We start from the raw sequence: 14065 nt of genomic DNA on the forward strand, positions 1-14065 counted from the left end.
GATCAGTTTTAAGCCTAAAATTGAATAAATATTCATTCTAAAGTTGATTTCTGTTCATATTGGGTCGATATTTGACGTAACAAAAAAATCAGCGTTTTGAAGTTCAAACGCTGATTTTTTTTCAAGTCATTCTTTGATCAGTTTTAAGCCTAAAATTGAATAAATATTCATTCTAAAGTTGATTTCTGTTCATATTGGGTCGATATTTGACGAAACAAAAAAATAACAAAAAAATCAGCGTTTTGAAGTTCAAACGCTGATTTTTTTTCAAGTCATTCTTTGATCAGTTTTAAGCCTAAAATTGAATAAATATTCATTCTAAAGTTGATTTCTGTTCATATTGGGTCGATATTTGACGTAACAAAAAAATCAGCGTTTTGAAGTTCAAACGCTGATTTTTTTTCAAGTCATTCTTTGATCAGTTTTAAGCCTAAAATTGAATAAATATTCATTCTAAAGTTGATTTCTGTTCATATTGGGTCGATATTTGACGTAACAAAAAAATCAGCGTTTTGAAGTTCAAATGCTGATAAATTTAACAAGTCACTTTTTGATCAGTTTTAAGCCTAAAATTGAATAAATATTCATTCTAAAGTTCATTTCTGTTCATATTTGATCGATATTTGACGAAACAAAAAAATCAGCGGTTTGAAGTTCAAACAAAAAAATCAGCTGATTTTTTTTCAAGTCATTCTTTGATCAGTTTTAAGCCTAAAATTGAATAAATATTCATTCTAAAGTTGATTTCTGTTCATATTGGGTCGATATTTGAAAAAAACAAAAAATCTGATAATTTTAGCATGATAAGTTTCGACAAATTTAAAGTTAAAAAATTTTACTTATTTTTTACGTATTTTTTACGTATTTTTTTTACGTAATTTTTACGTAATTTTTTTTTAATTAATAATTTTCAAGATTAAGACCCATCAAATAAAAATTCATGAAAATCATGCAAAATCGAAAATTTCACTCGAAATTTGTAATTTTCTTTCCGGATGTCAAAAATAAACAAATGAATGCTTTAATTGATGAAATGGCTAAAATTTGAATTTTGGGATGATAAATTGTAAAATATTTCAAAAAAATTTAAAAATTAAGCAAAAATTTTTTTCTTACCTTTTCAAGCTCGAAATTTAAAAAAAACTTTTTTTTATTTTATTTCATAAAAATTACTTTATTTGATCATTTTTCAGTCTTACTCAGTCTCAAGTAGGTAAAGTTTGATTAGCTAAATATTTCTTTAAAAATGTATCCTCCATTTTTTTTTTTAATAATTCTTTTCACAAAGAAATCATGGCGATAAAAATTGATCTACTTAATTCTAATTACTTCTAATATTCGGAATATCAATAAAAAATAAAAAAAAATATTAAAAAAAAAGAAATCAGTCTCGAAGTGTTTGTACTTTCTATTGCTGCAATTAAAAATTAACCATCAGGTTATGGTAACTACTTGGAAGTTGGATAAAAATCTTAAATCTAAATTTTCTAATCTACTTTGAAAAAAGATTGTCTCAATAGAGCTCAGCATGTTTTTTTGTACTTTTAGGTTGCTCTGTTAGGAGTCTTCAGGTATCATCAGTCTCTAACTTAATTGCTAATTTTGCCTCATGGGCGATTTTTTTTATAGGATTATTTTTTTTTATATTTTAAGTTTCACTCATTTTTCGTTAATTTTTATGTTTTCTTAAAACTTTCAAGCATCTTAAACGTAAATCTATTTTTTTTTAGAACTTATAGTTTTTTTTTTTTTGAAAAGTGAGTTTTTTTAAAAGCGCTCAAACAGGAATAAGTAGTAAATAATTTTTTTTTTTTGGAAAGAGGGATTTTGACGTGACTGGGTTAAAAATTGGGATTTATCTCAGTTGAAAATTTTAATTCCTTTTTAAAAAGAAGGTCTTTTGAATACTTTTTAAGCTGAATTCATATCAAAATACGACTGAAAGTTTTTTTTCGCTTCTTGCTAAGCAAAGCAACTGTAAAAAAAATATCTTTAGAAAAAATATTTTGAACTACAAACCGCATGCACTCGGAGTGCATTTTCTCGTTAATAAATCTGGATGAATGTCTTTTGCGGGGAACATTGATCACGACAATCGGGCGACGTTTCAACCATAATGACGAGACGCCCATCAGGCAACAATGCAACATCACTTGGGCGATCTTTGTCATCGGTACCGCCCATGCCATGCACATTAACGAACGACGACTTGATCTCAATGGCCCACAAAAACTCCAATTGCGGCGTAAAAATCAGCACACGTTGATTTTTCGAGTCTGCAACAATTACATTGCCATCGTCGTCACAACAAATACCCGAAGGACGACAAAAACATCCCGTGCCGGAACCTTCGTGACCCTTAACTGCCTTGATCTGGAAGGAAAATTCAATTTTAAGAGGGAAAAAATGTTCAATTTCAAAATTTTACCTTTGTCAAACCCGAATCAATGAGCAACAAACGATGATTTTCGAAATCCGTAACGAGTACTTGTCCGCTGGGAGTGAAACAAACGCCTCTCGGTGTCGTAAACCCTTTCAAATAACGACAATGATTCACCCCATCGAACGTGAAACGCGAAATAAACTGCCCGTCATTGCTGAAAAGTTGAATTCTGTGATTACGTGAGTCCGTTACCAACATTTCGCCCTTCGAATTGACCGCAATATCCCATGGATACTGAAATTGTCCGCATTCTTTGCCGAAACTGCCGAATTTTCGTACAAAAGTACCGGTTGCTGTGAAAACTTGAACACGATGATTGTCTTTGTCGGCGACGACAATTTGATTTTGCGAATCTGTCGAAACGCCCGCTGGAAGATCAAATTGCCCGTTTCCGGATCCTTTTGTACCGAATTTCAAGTTTAAAGACTCCGTCGGAGGAAAACACTTGAATTCGGTTATTTCGACGATCAGCAACGATAATGTTGCCATCTTTGTCAGTGCATAAGCCCCAAGCACGCGACAATTGGCCATCTTCGTGCCCATCGAAGCCAAAAGTGAGAGTTGGACCAAGTGCGGGTTTCACAACGACGTGATTTTTGCAATTCGGAATGCTGTAAGAGAGAATATTGTTGAAGGGAGGCGCAATTGGCTCAAAATCGTTCTCGTGTTGACTTCGAACGGAGTTGCGACGCACAGCTTGGGGGTTTGGAGGCACCGCAACTGAAGCTGATGTCAAAACGGGATTCTTTTGAAATGTAGTCAAGACTTCTCCTTGCGTGCGAATCTCTTGTAACAAGTCAAAATTGGGCGGAAGGAAGTACAAAAACTCCTCTTTGGGTTGGAGACTCTTGTACATTGCCGCAAAACGTTCCATCTGGGCTTCGCCTTTCGTTAAGAGACTTGCGACATCGAGCGGCGTCATGTTATGGATCATATCGAGAGCTTTGTTCAAATTTTCTGAAGCAGTAGCAAGACCTGAAAGTGCAGAACGTAAGCCTGTCATCTGATCCGAGAGAATATTCAAACGTTGTAAGCGATATTTTTCGACACGTTCAAGCAAAACTCGTTCACGATCTTCCGCAGCGAGGATAAAATGACGCATCGCCTTCCGAATTCGAATTGTAATCTCGCTGGCGTCACGTTCAACGGCTTGTGAGCTTATAACGGCACGATCTATGCCTGCCTTGATGTATTTCGTGCCCAATTTGCCACTTTCGATAATTGCCATCATCTTGTCGCGTGCTCCTTCAGTCACATTTTTCACCGGGATACAAGAATGATCTTTATGCTCGCCCAATAACATGCATTCCTGACAAATTATCGTCTTGCAATTCTCACAAACGTACCCGTTGCGCAACGATTCCTTGTGAATTGCACAAAAAGGTTCTTGTGTCGCGAATTTTTCGTTGCAATTGTTCGAAAATGCGATATTTGAGCCGAAAATCGGGGAATTATTTAAATTTGTGACACAATGATCCGCGAAATCGGGCGATAAACGATGCGAAGACACACATTTGTCGCATAACATGTCGTTACAATCCAAACAACGACTGATCGCATTCGATTCGCATCGACCACAAAGAGCTCCCATAAAGGGAAACTGATGATGCCCGCTTCCAGCGCTTGAACTCGTTTGCGGCGACGTACTTGGCGTATGTCCTGCATTGCCTCCCGACAACAAATCATGCGGCATGCGACTTATGGTACCGACGGGAGACGAATACAAAACATCGGCAACAGATGTCGAAAAGTCATTTACGTTGAAAGGCAAGCCAAAGGGAATTTTCAGCGGATCACTCCCGTTCGAGTATTGCTTCTCATCTTGACTTGCGGTACCCAAAAGAGCGTCATGTTTGCCATTTGGCGAATCGTGAGGCGCACCGATGAGCGATCCGAGCGAATTCCCGTTGCTGTTCATCAATTCCATCTTCACGCAGAGGAGAGTTGTTGTTTGTATTAAAATAAAATCTGCAATGAGAACAATAGAAATTTCCCCTTCATTAGTAATGCAATGCAAACAATGGGGTGCACGGAACAAAGGATATACGCAACCTTGAATTTCTTCCTTGGATATCTTGTGCTCATCGCCTGTTTCACACGACAAAAATTTCACACATCACTTTTTCCCTGAGCGCATTGGAGGCTTTTGAGGCAGTTCTGCGAGTTAAAGTTACGGATTTGAGTCAAAAAACCGGAAAAATACGAGAAAAACGGAGGAGCTTTTGTGTAGTATTGATTTTGAGTATTGGAAATCCCGTCACGAGTCGATTATGCAATTCAGTTACGAGCCTCGATGAAAATCGCCATTTTGCTGATTCAACTTCCGATCAGGGTTGGAAATTTTTACTTTTGCTTTTATTCTGAAAATCAAGTAAAAAGAAAATTTTAGAATTCTTATTACTTTTATACTATGGATTTCTCATCAGAATTTAGTCAAACACGTTAATTTAATGAAAAAAAAAAAAAATAAATAAATAAAAAGTAAAATTTTTTAAAACCATCGATCGTTTGAGTTGTCTCATCGATTGAGTTAAATCGCACAACTGCACTTTTTGACAAAATTGAGTTAAGAATGAAAAAATGTGCTTAAAGACGAGTATTTTAAGATATTTTGAGAGATTTTTAAAAAAATTTAAAAAATATAAGATTTTATTTCAATATGCCAGATCGCATAATTGCAATGAAAAGGATAAATCGCACAAATGCATACAAATTGCTAAAGAGTCAAATTTCAAAATTTCTCCAAATCATTTTTTGTTTATGTTTTTGTGTTGTTTATGCCTTATTATTGCATAAAAAGTCAATTGAACTAAAAAAAATTGGAAAAATCTTGAAATTAGAAGACTTACAAAATCTAATTTTTGTATGAAATTTTGTGCAATTTATCCTTCGTCTTAACAATAAATTTCCTAAAACTATCCATTAGAGAACAAAAAATAATTTTCAAAAAATTTCTTAAAAATTTTTGATGTATTAGTTCAGAATTCAAATTTTGACAACATTTAGACCTCAGTTTTCATTTAAGCCTTCATTTGTTAAATTCTGACATCAGGAACAAAAATTACAATTGTCGAGTGAAATTTTAATTTTGCATGATTTTCATGAAAGTTCATTAAAAATTTTCATGATGGTTATTATGTTTGAAAATTCATTAATAAATAAAAATTACGTAAAAAATACGTAAAAAAATACGTAAAAAAATTTTATACATGCATATGCAAAATATATGTCGACATGCATGGATTTTTCAAACTACCAAAATCTAACTTTCAAAAATTTTTTTCAAAAGTTTTAATTTTATTTTTTAATTAAAAAATAAAGAAAAGTGAATATTTAGGAACTTTTTTCTTCAAGTAAAAGTGAAAATTAAATTAAATTAAAATGACTTTCGAACCCTGTTAAAAATTTTGTTCAGCGCCCTCTATCCGGAAGATTGTTCATCATTTTCATTCGTCTCACGCCAGAATTAGTTTGCACAATTAGCAAACACGCCATTTTTGTACCTATACCGAGAGAATCCGTACTTTCTTTTTGGCTTAATTCGCTGGTTAATACGTAAGTTTTGCCCTTTTTCTCGAAAATTTTCGCCAAATCCATTCTTTGCATGCCCGAGTGCACGGAAAGCATGGAGATACGAGCGCAATTTCACAGAATGCGCGACAAATTACGTCGCAAAATTGTGTGAGCAGGCACTCGTTCTCGAAGCACACACAAGCCGCCATTTATTTCATAGCTTCTTCTTTCTTTTGTTCTCGTCTCGTTTTTTTTTGCTCTCTTCGCCTCCGTTTTCCGTCAAACAGATATACAGCGAAGTAAAAGCAGGCACAAGCGAACTAATAATCCGTAACGATGAGTGGAATGCCTGAATTGGGGTCCCGTATCAGTCTCATATCGAAGGCAGATATCAGATATGAAGGCAGACTTTTTACCGTGGATCCGCAAGAATGTACAATTGCACTTGCTGGAGGTATGTACGCGTACACATTCGCGTCGTCGTTCGTGTACAAACACGTGTTAGATTTTTTGGCAACAATTCCCTCTAATTTAAAATTTTTTAAAATTTTTTTTGTAGTCCAATCTTTCGGCACGGAAGATCGCGAAACGCAGTATCCCATTTCGCCTCAGAGCCAAATTTACGAGTACATTTTGTTCCGCGGCAGCGACATCAAGGACATCCGTGTGATCAACAATGTCGCATTGCCCAATGATCCGGCGATTATGCAAATGCATCTGCCCTCTTCCAATCCGCCGCAAATGATGCCCGGAGGCCCAATGATGCCTGGAGGTCCGGGATTCAATGGAATGCCTCCCAATAATATGCCGCACATGCAAAATGGTCCTCCGCAAATGGGCAACTTTGTGCCCTTCAACCAAATGGGGGGCTTTGGAAACATGAACATGAATGCACCAAACATGGGCGCCAACGAAGCGCAGAAGAAAAAAGATGCCGGCGATGTTCAAAATGACAATAAAGGTAAATTTTCTTCTTTTTCGTCGTCATCATTGTTGTTGTTGTTGTAACATGACTTGCAATTTTTGACAATTTTTTTTTTTTTTTTTTTTCTTTAAAGAAAAACTCGGAGGAGGATTATCTCGATCTGCAACGCCCGCAAGTTTAAGTTCTCGAAAGAGCCCGACTGCAGATTCAGCATCACAAACTGGAAAAGGCGGAAAGGGACACGGTGATAGAAAACAACATCAAAATTATCAACGAAATGCCAACCAACCGCAGCATCAACAACAGCAACGTAATCAAGATAATCAAGGTGTAAATATGGATTACCGCTACAATAACAGAGTAAGTTTTTTTTTGTGATTTTTTTCCCTGAAATATCGATTTTTTGCTCAAATTAGGCTTTTGCAGTAATAGAAAATGTTTTGAGTTTTTCCTTTAAATTTTTTAAAAATATTTTTTATGAGGCATATCCAATATTGAGTGTCTAAAAGTGAAAAATCAATTAATTTTTTGTTTATTTTTAACAAAAAATATTTAAAAATTTATAAATTTTTTTTTCACAAATGAAAATTTTTAAATTTTTTTTTATTTTTTCATAATAAAATAATCAAAATTTGATTTCTTATGTCAAAAAATTAATTTTTTTTATTCTTAATTTTTTTTAAAATAATTTTTTTTTTTTAATTTTAAAATTTAATATTTAAACATTAAATTTATTTTATTAAATTCAAAAAAAATTTTTTACAAAATTTTAAAATAAATCTTCTGTGAAAAATCTTTTTTTTTTAATTTTTAATTTTTTTTAAATTAATTTTTTTTTTTAAACTTTTTAATTAAAATATTTACCTAATGTATAGGTACTTTTCGACGAAAAATTCATTTTTGTTTTATAAAAAAATTTTTTAAATTTTTGTTGATTTTATGAAATTTTAATTGAAAATTTGTTTTTTCTCGTAGAATCGTCAACAACAAAACAACAACATGAATAGAAATTGGAATAACAGAGGACCTCCGCAGCAACAACGCAACAATAGATTCCGAGGACGTCCTCAAGTAAGAAAAAACTCTCCTTAATCTCAAAATTTCGACTAATTTTCAAAAATTTTCCTTTAAAGGGCAACTTCAACGGTAATCGAAATGCTCATCGAGGCAACCGAAATGTTCTCAAGTTCGAAAGTGATTATGACTTTGAGCAAGCAAACAACAAATTCGAAGAACTACGATTACAATTGACAAAATTGAAGGTTGGCGGAGAAGCTGAAGAAACAAAACAAGTAATTTTTTTTTCAAATTTTCTCCAAAAAATTTTCTAATTTCAAAATTTTTTCAAGGTAAACGGCGAAGTTGAAAAGAAAGAAGATTCCGGCAATGAAACTGGCGCCGAAAGAGAACACGAGCCAGAAGACGACGAAAATGCAGGTTATGACAAGACAAAGTCATTCTTCGATAACATCTCGTGCGAAGCAGTCGAACGTTCCAAGGGCAAGACACAACGCACGGATTGGCGTCAGGAACGCAAATTGAACTCGGAGACTTTCGGTGTTTCGCACAATCGTCGCGGAAAGTAAGTTTTTTCAACTTTTCTCATCAAAAAAAAAAAAAATTTTAACAAAAAAAAATTTAGTTTCAGACCCCGCGGAGGAGTTTTCTTCAATCGCGGAGGCGGCGGCGGATATAACAACCGATCGGGTGCATTTAGAGACAACTATCAAGGAGATCGCAACAATCGAGGCTCCCAAAATAACCAACAACAACAACCGTCAAACAACCAACAACAACAAAACCAGCAACAACGACCCGTAAACGCTAAATAATTTTATTTATAAAAAAAAAGTGAGTGAAGTCTCGTTTCGTCGTCGAATCTGAACTTTTTCAAAAAAAAAAAAATCATTCACCATAAAAAAAAACGTAAACTTGAAATGCAACACAACCGCTACTAAAAATGAATTACGTTATCTAGCGATTTTTTTTAAATTTAAGTTTGTAATAATATTCCTGATTCCTGGTTAAAAGTAAAAAAAAAAACTAATAATTATAATAACAACAAGAAAAAATGAGAAAGAGCTAAAAAAAAAGGAGATTGAGATTTTTTGTTAGAGAGAAAAAATGTTGAAGTAAAATATTGCAAAAAAAAAAATAGAAGTGAAAAAAAAACATTAAAGTACATCGTTCATCATTCAATAGCATAGGACACGATGTTTTAAAGTTAAGATTTAAAATATACTTGGTATAAGCTACTTACTACACATAGCTTTGTAAACTATTCAAAATGGATATGAATAATAAAAAATAAAAGAAAGTAATATTAAATTGAATGAATCCCTTCGTTTTTTCTAAATTTTCGTTCAATTTCGTCAGATAAGAAAGTCACGCATTCGGTTTTCATCCTTTTTCGTAAATTTCCTTTGCATCGCGCATGCTTGTCCCTTTCAACGAAATTTCGTTTCAGCTATAAAAAGGAGCAACACAGGTAAATTTGGCGCAGTTTTCATTTTCTTCCCACAAAATTCACTTCTAACTTCTAAAAATTTGCTGCAAAAAAAATATAAAATTAAAATTTGATGGATTTTAGATTTTTTTTTTAGTTTTTTTTAAGCTTCGCTGAAATATGAAACAAAGTTTCCTAAAATACAACAAAAAAAAGTTTTAAGCTGTGCCAAATGTTCCTCGTTTGTTTTCTGAAAAAGCTATGGCTTTCGCAACAACTTAGAAAGCACTGTCTGTTAAGCCATATCAGGTGTGTGTGAATTAAGAAAATTAAAAAAAAAATTCGGAAAAAAATTGTTAAACAAATTTTGCAGTTATCTGTGAAAGAAGAACACAAGATGTCTCATATTCACACAAGGACTCCGGACATGATTCGCGAGACATGGAGCGGAAAAGCGGATTTTTTGCTCTCCGTTATTGGATTTGCCGTGGATCTCGCGAATGTTTGGCGTTTTCCGTACTTGTGTTACAAAAATGGCGGAGGTAAGATTTTCTTTTTTTTCAGAAAGATTTAAAGGAAAATTATTTTTAATGAAAATTTTAAAATCTAACTTTATTGATCAATTTTGAGAATTAAAAATTAAAATTTTTAGGTTAAAAAAAAATGCAAAAAAATATTTTTTAAATTTTTTTTTAACATATTCTTTAAAATTTAAATTTTTGTCTAATTTTTGTATGAATTTTATTGTATTTTAAGTTGAAATTTTTATTTTTAATTGATTGAATTAAAATTGATAATAAAAGACAAAAATTTTACGTTTTTGAAAGTTCAGATAAAATTTAAAAAAAATTATATTAAAAAAAATTAAAACTATAAATTTTGCAAACTTCTGATAATAATCAGAAGGAAATTTTATAGAAAGTAAAAAAATATTTTTTTTTTAAATTTTGTGAAATTTTTGAATTAAAATATTTTGGAATACGAACCATGGAGTAAAAAATTTTTTTTTTTTTTAATTTTTATTTAAATTTTAATTTATGTGAGAATTTTAATGCTTTTCAAGTTTGAATTTTCTTCTTAAAATGATTGCTTTATTAAATATAAAAGAAAAAATTGTTATGTTTTTTTAAAGAAAATTTAATTTTTGATTTCAAATTTATAATAATAATAATAATAATATAATAATTTATAATCAAATTTTAATTTTTTCAATTTTCTATAAACCAACATTAAATTTTATAAAACATTAAGAAAATTTATTTTTTTTAATATTTGTTATAAAATTTTTTTCCTTTATATTCAAAAAAGCAATTAATTAAAGAAAAAAAAATTAAACTTGAAAAGCATTAAAATCCTCACAAAAATTTAAATCTGAATAAAAATATTTAAAAAAAATTTTTTTCTCCATGGTTCGTACTCTTTGGTTTTTAAATTTAAACTTAAATTTTACTGAAAAAGTTATTTATTCATGTTTCTTCGAAAAATCTCTTGTCCAAGGCATATTTTTGTTAATTTCTTCTTCATTCTTGATTTTTTCCTTTTGAATTAATTTCCTAAAAAGAAAAATTTTAATTAGTTAAAATTCAATTTAAATTTTTTGTTAAAAATTATTTTCATCTTTTTAACTTTTTTTTAAATTTTTCATAAATTTTAAGTCATTATCACGTTCAATACTTAACAATTTGAATCACTTCATTTCACACAAAATCACAAAAATCAGTTTAGGTCATTTTCGCATATCACGTTCCTTAACATTGTCATACACGAACCACTTTTCATCTACTACTTCTGTCGTGATTTGTTACGCTACATCGCTCATAAAAATATTTTTTAAGTGCATATGGGGTGAATGTTCAATCAATCATGATTCCGTTTTTAATGTCTTTTGCAGGCGCTTTCCTCCTACCCTATGGCATTATGCTTGTTGTCGGGGGCATTCCATTATTTTACATGGAGTTGGCGTTAGGACAGCACATTCGTAAGGGGGCAATTACTTGTTGGGGTCAAGTTGTGCCGATATTTAAAGGTAAGCAGCAAATTCGCGAAATTGAAATTTTACCCTAAAGATTTTCTCGTCGCCATAGAAAAATGGCATTATTTTCTCACAAAAGGCAATTATTGTAATACTTTCATCTTTTTATGATTCAATTTTCTCCGCACTTTTTTTTCACTTTTAACACAGGAATTGGTTATGCCGTTGTTCTTATAGCGTTTTACGTTGATTTCTATTATAATGTGATAATCGCATGGTCTTTGAGGTTTTTCTTCGCTTCATTTGCCGAAAAGTTACCATGGACGAGTTGCAATAACTATTGGAATACCGAATATTGTCGCCCTGTAAGTTCAATTTTTTTCATAAAAGGCTTCAAAAACTCAAAATTTGCTTTTAGTTCGAATTTTGTACGAACAATTGCTCAAGTTACATCACTCAAGTGAATGCCGTGACGAATAAAACTGAAAATGTCTCGATATCGACGGCATCTGCGGAGTACTTTAAGTAAGCTCTTGTCATTTTCGCCTCAAAAATTGCCTAAAAATAAAATTTTTCGTTAGTAATTACATCTTGGAATTGGATAAAAGTAAGGGAATTCACGATTTGGGCGATTTGAAAATTGACATGGTCCTTTGTTTGCTTCTCGTTTACATAATTTGTTACTTTTCGCTATGGAAGGGCATTGGAACGTCAGGGAAAGTTGTTTGGTTTACAGCCTTATTTCCATATGCAGTTCTCATAATCTTACTTTTTCGCGGAATCACGTTGCCAGGTAAGTTTTTTCGATGAAAATTCAATTTTTACTACTTCAGAGTTTTTTTTTAGGAAGCGCTGAAGGAATCATGTACTATCTAAAGCCCGATTTTAATGCAATTTACAAGCCAGAAGTTTGGGTTGATGCTGCCACGCAAGTTTTTTACTCATTAGGTCCTGGATTTGGAGTTTTGCTTGCTTACGCTTCCTATAATAAGTATCATAATAACGTCTATAAGTGAGTTTGCTATAAAAAAAAATTTGCTATAAATTTTTATGGTTAAAATTTTTTTTCAGAGACGCTCTTCTTACGAGTTTAATCAACTCAGCAACAAGTTTCGTAGCGGGTTTTGTAATATTTTCCGTGTTAGGTTACATGGCATACAGTTCGGGACAAAAAATCGAAGATGTAGCAACAGAAGGTCCGGGACTCGTTTTTATAGTGTATCCAGCAGCTATTGGTAAAAACTTCAAAATCCTAAAAAAAAGAAATTATAATTTTTTAATAATTTTTTATAAAGCAACAATGCCAGGAAGTACCTTTTGGGCCTTAATATTTTTCATGATGCTTTTAACATTAGGTCTTGATAGTTCTGTAAGTATAAAAAAAATTTATAGCAACTTTTCAAATTTTGCTATAAAAGTTAATGTTACTAAAAATTTTTGTAGTTTGGAGGTTCTGAAGCTATAATAACAGCTCTCAGCGACGAATTTCCCAAAATTGGTCGAAATCGAGAAGTTTTCGTTGGTTGTCTCTTCACAATTTACTTTATTGTTGGATTAGCGAGTTGCACCCAAGGCGGATTTTACTTCTTTAATCTGCTTGATCGATATGCTGCGGGTAAGAATTATTTTCTGAAATAAAAAAAAAATATATTAAAAAAATTTTTTTTAAGGATATTCAATTTTGATTGCTGTGTTATTTGAAACAATCGCTATTTCATGGATTTATGGTAAAATTTTTATAGCATTTTTTATAGCAAATTTTAAAAAAGTCGATTTTTAGGTACAAAACGCTTCTGTGACGACATCCGTGATATGGTTGGCTTCACTCCCGGGATCTATTGGAGATTCTGTTGGAAATTTGTCGCTCCTGTCTTCCTTGTTTTCATCATCGTATACGGTCTCATTGGATATGAGCCTCTAACTATCGGCAAAGTAAGATTTTTTCATTATTTTTTAAATTTTTCATAAAAAAAATCTCTTTTAGTACGAATATCCTTATTGGGCGAACGTTCTCGGATGGTGCATCGCTTTATCCAGCATGCTAATGATCCCGTTAGTAGCAATTTTTAAGCTTTGCACCACACGAGGATCTCTCTCGAAACGCCTGATAACCCTTACAACGCCCTATTGTGATCGACATTCAACGCTCGCGAATGGAACAACAACGACAAATGCCGCAATCGCTTCTTCCGCAGCAGCTGCAAGCAAAATTCAGCTAACGAGCGACGCCAAAAAGGCAGTTGAAGTTTGAGTTGCAACCAAATTCCAAATTTACTATGTATGATATGACGCGTGGAAAAAAATTTATTTGATCTGTATTTAGCAGAAGCTTGTATCAAGCTTCAAATTTTATCAATTTTTTTTTCGTATGAGTGAAAATTCATTAAAACCCAAAAAAAAAATTGTATTTAGGAAGACGAGACATTCAAAAAATTTACATTCCAGAAAAATTTTTGTTTTGTAAAATGTCTCATCTACATGAAAAATCGACAAATTTGTAACAAAGTAACTTTGTAAGAAAAAAAAAATCAAAAATAGTATATTCAAGTTTCATAAAAAAAACGTTGAAAAAACGTAAAAAGAAGAAAAAATCACAAGAAAAGTATATTCAAGTTTCATATATTTGATAACGAAATCTGAAAATGTAGTTGATAAATTTAATAAATGTTAATAGAAGCTTTGTTAAAGGCGTTTTGCCCATTATAATTTAAAAATTAATTTTCAGGTAATTTTTTTACAAATTTTTAAAAATTTCAACAAAATAAG

At 32.0% G+C, this 14065-nt stretch overlaps 3 protein-coding genes across 3 annotated transcripts; 2 read left to right on the forward strand and 1 right to left on the reverse strand.

Annotated features, from left to right (window-relative positions):
• Positions 1-1989: 1989 nt before the first annotated feature.
• On the reverse strand, positions 1990-4641 carry LOC134831110 (protein wech). Its single transcript, XM_063844762.1, is given in 4 exon segments — positions 1990-2373; positions 2429-2869; positions 2871-4411; positions 4496-4641. Coding segments are annotated over 3 exon segments (2268 nt in total). The 5' UTR covers positions 4371-4411; positions 4496-4641; the 3' UTR covers positions 1990-2046.
• A 1279-nt stretch (positions 4642-5920) lies between these two features.
• Positions 5921-9181, forward strand: LOC134831717 (protein LSM14 homolog B). The gene is made up of 8 exons (XM_063845524.1): positions 5921-5998; positions 6244-6410; positions 6516-6917; positions 7015-7241; positions 7857-7952; positions 8015-8173; positions 8231-8463; positions 8524-9181. Exons 2-8 carry the CDS (start codon positions 6293-6295, stop codon positions 8711-8713), a joined length of 1425 nt encoding a protein of 474 aa, XP_063701594.1. The 5' UTR covers positions 5921-5998; positions 6244-6292; the 3' UTR covers positions 8714-9181.
• A 325-nt stretch (positions 9182-9506) lies between these two features.
• Positions 9507-13685, forward strand: LOC134830511 (sodium-dependent dopamine transporter). The gene is made up of 13 exons (XM_063844017.1): positions 9507-9636; positions 9701-9869; positions 11219-11353; positions 11510-11664; positions 11718-11824; positions 11881-12092; positions 12146-12311; positions 12371-12534; positions 12595-12668; positions 12743-12914; positions 12970-13026; positions 13080-13231; positions 13284-13685. Exons 2-13 carry the CDS (start codon positions 9725-9727, stop codon positions 13548-13550), a joined length of 1806 nt encoding a protein of 601 aa, XP_063700087.1. The 5' UTR covers positions 9507-9636; positions 9701-9724; the 3' UTR covers positions 13551-13685.
• Positions 13686-14065: the final 380 nt, after the last annotated feature.

Source organism: Culicoides brevitarsis, chromosome 2, assembly GCF_036172545.1.
Source record: "Culicoides brevitarsis isolate CSIRO-B50_1 chromosome 2, AGI_CSIRO_Cbre_v1, whole genome shotgun sequence".
Lineage (NCBI taxonomy): Eukaryota > Metazoa > Arthropoda > Insecta > Diptera > Ceratopogonidae > Culicoides > Culicoides brevitarsis.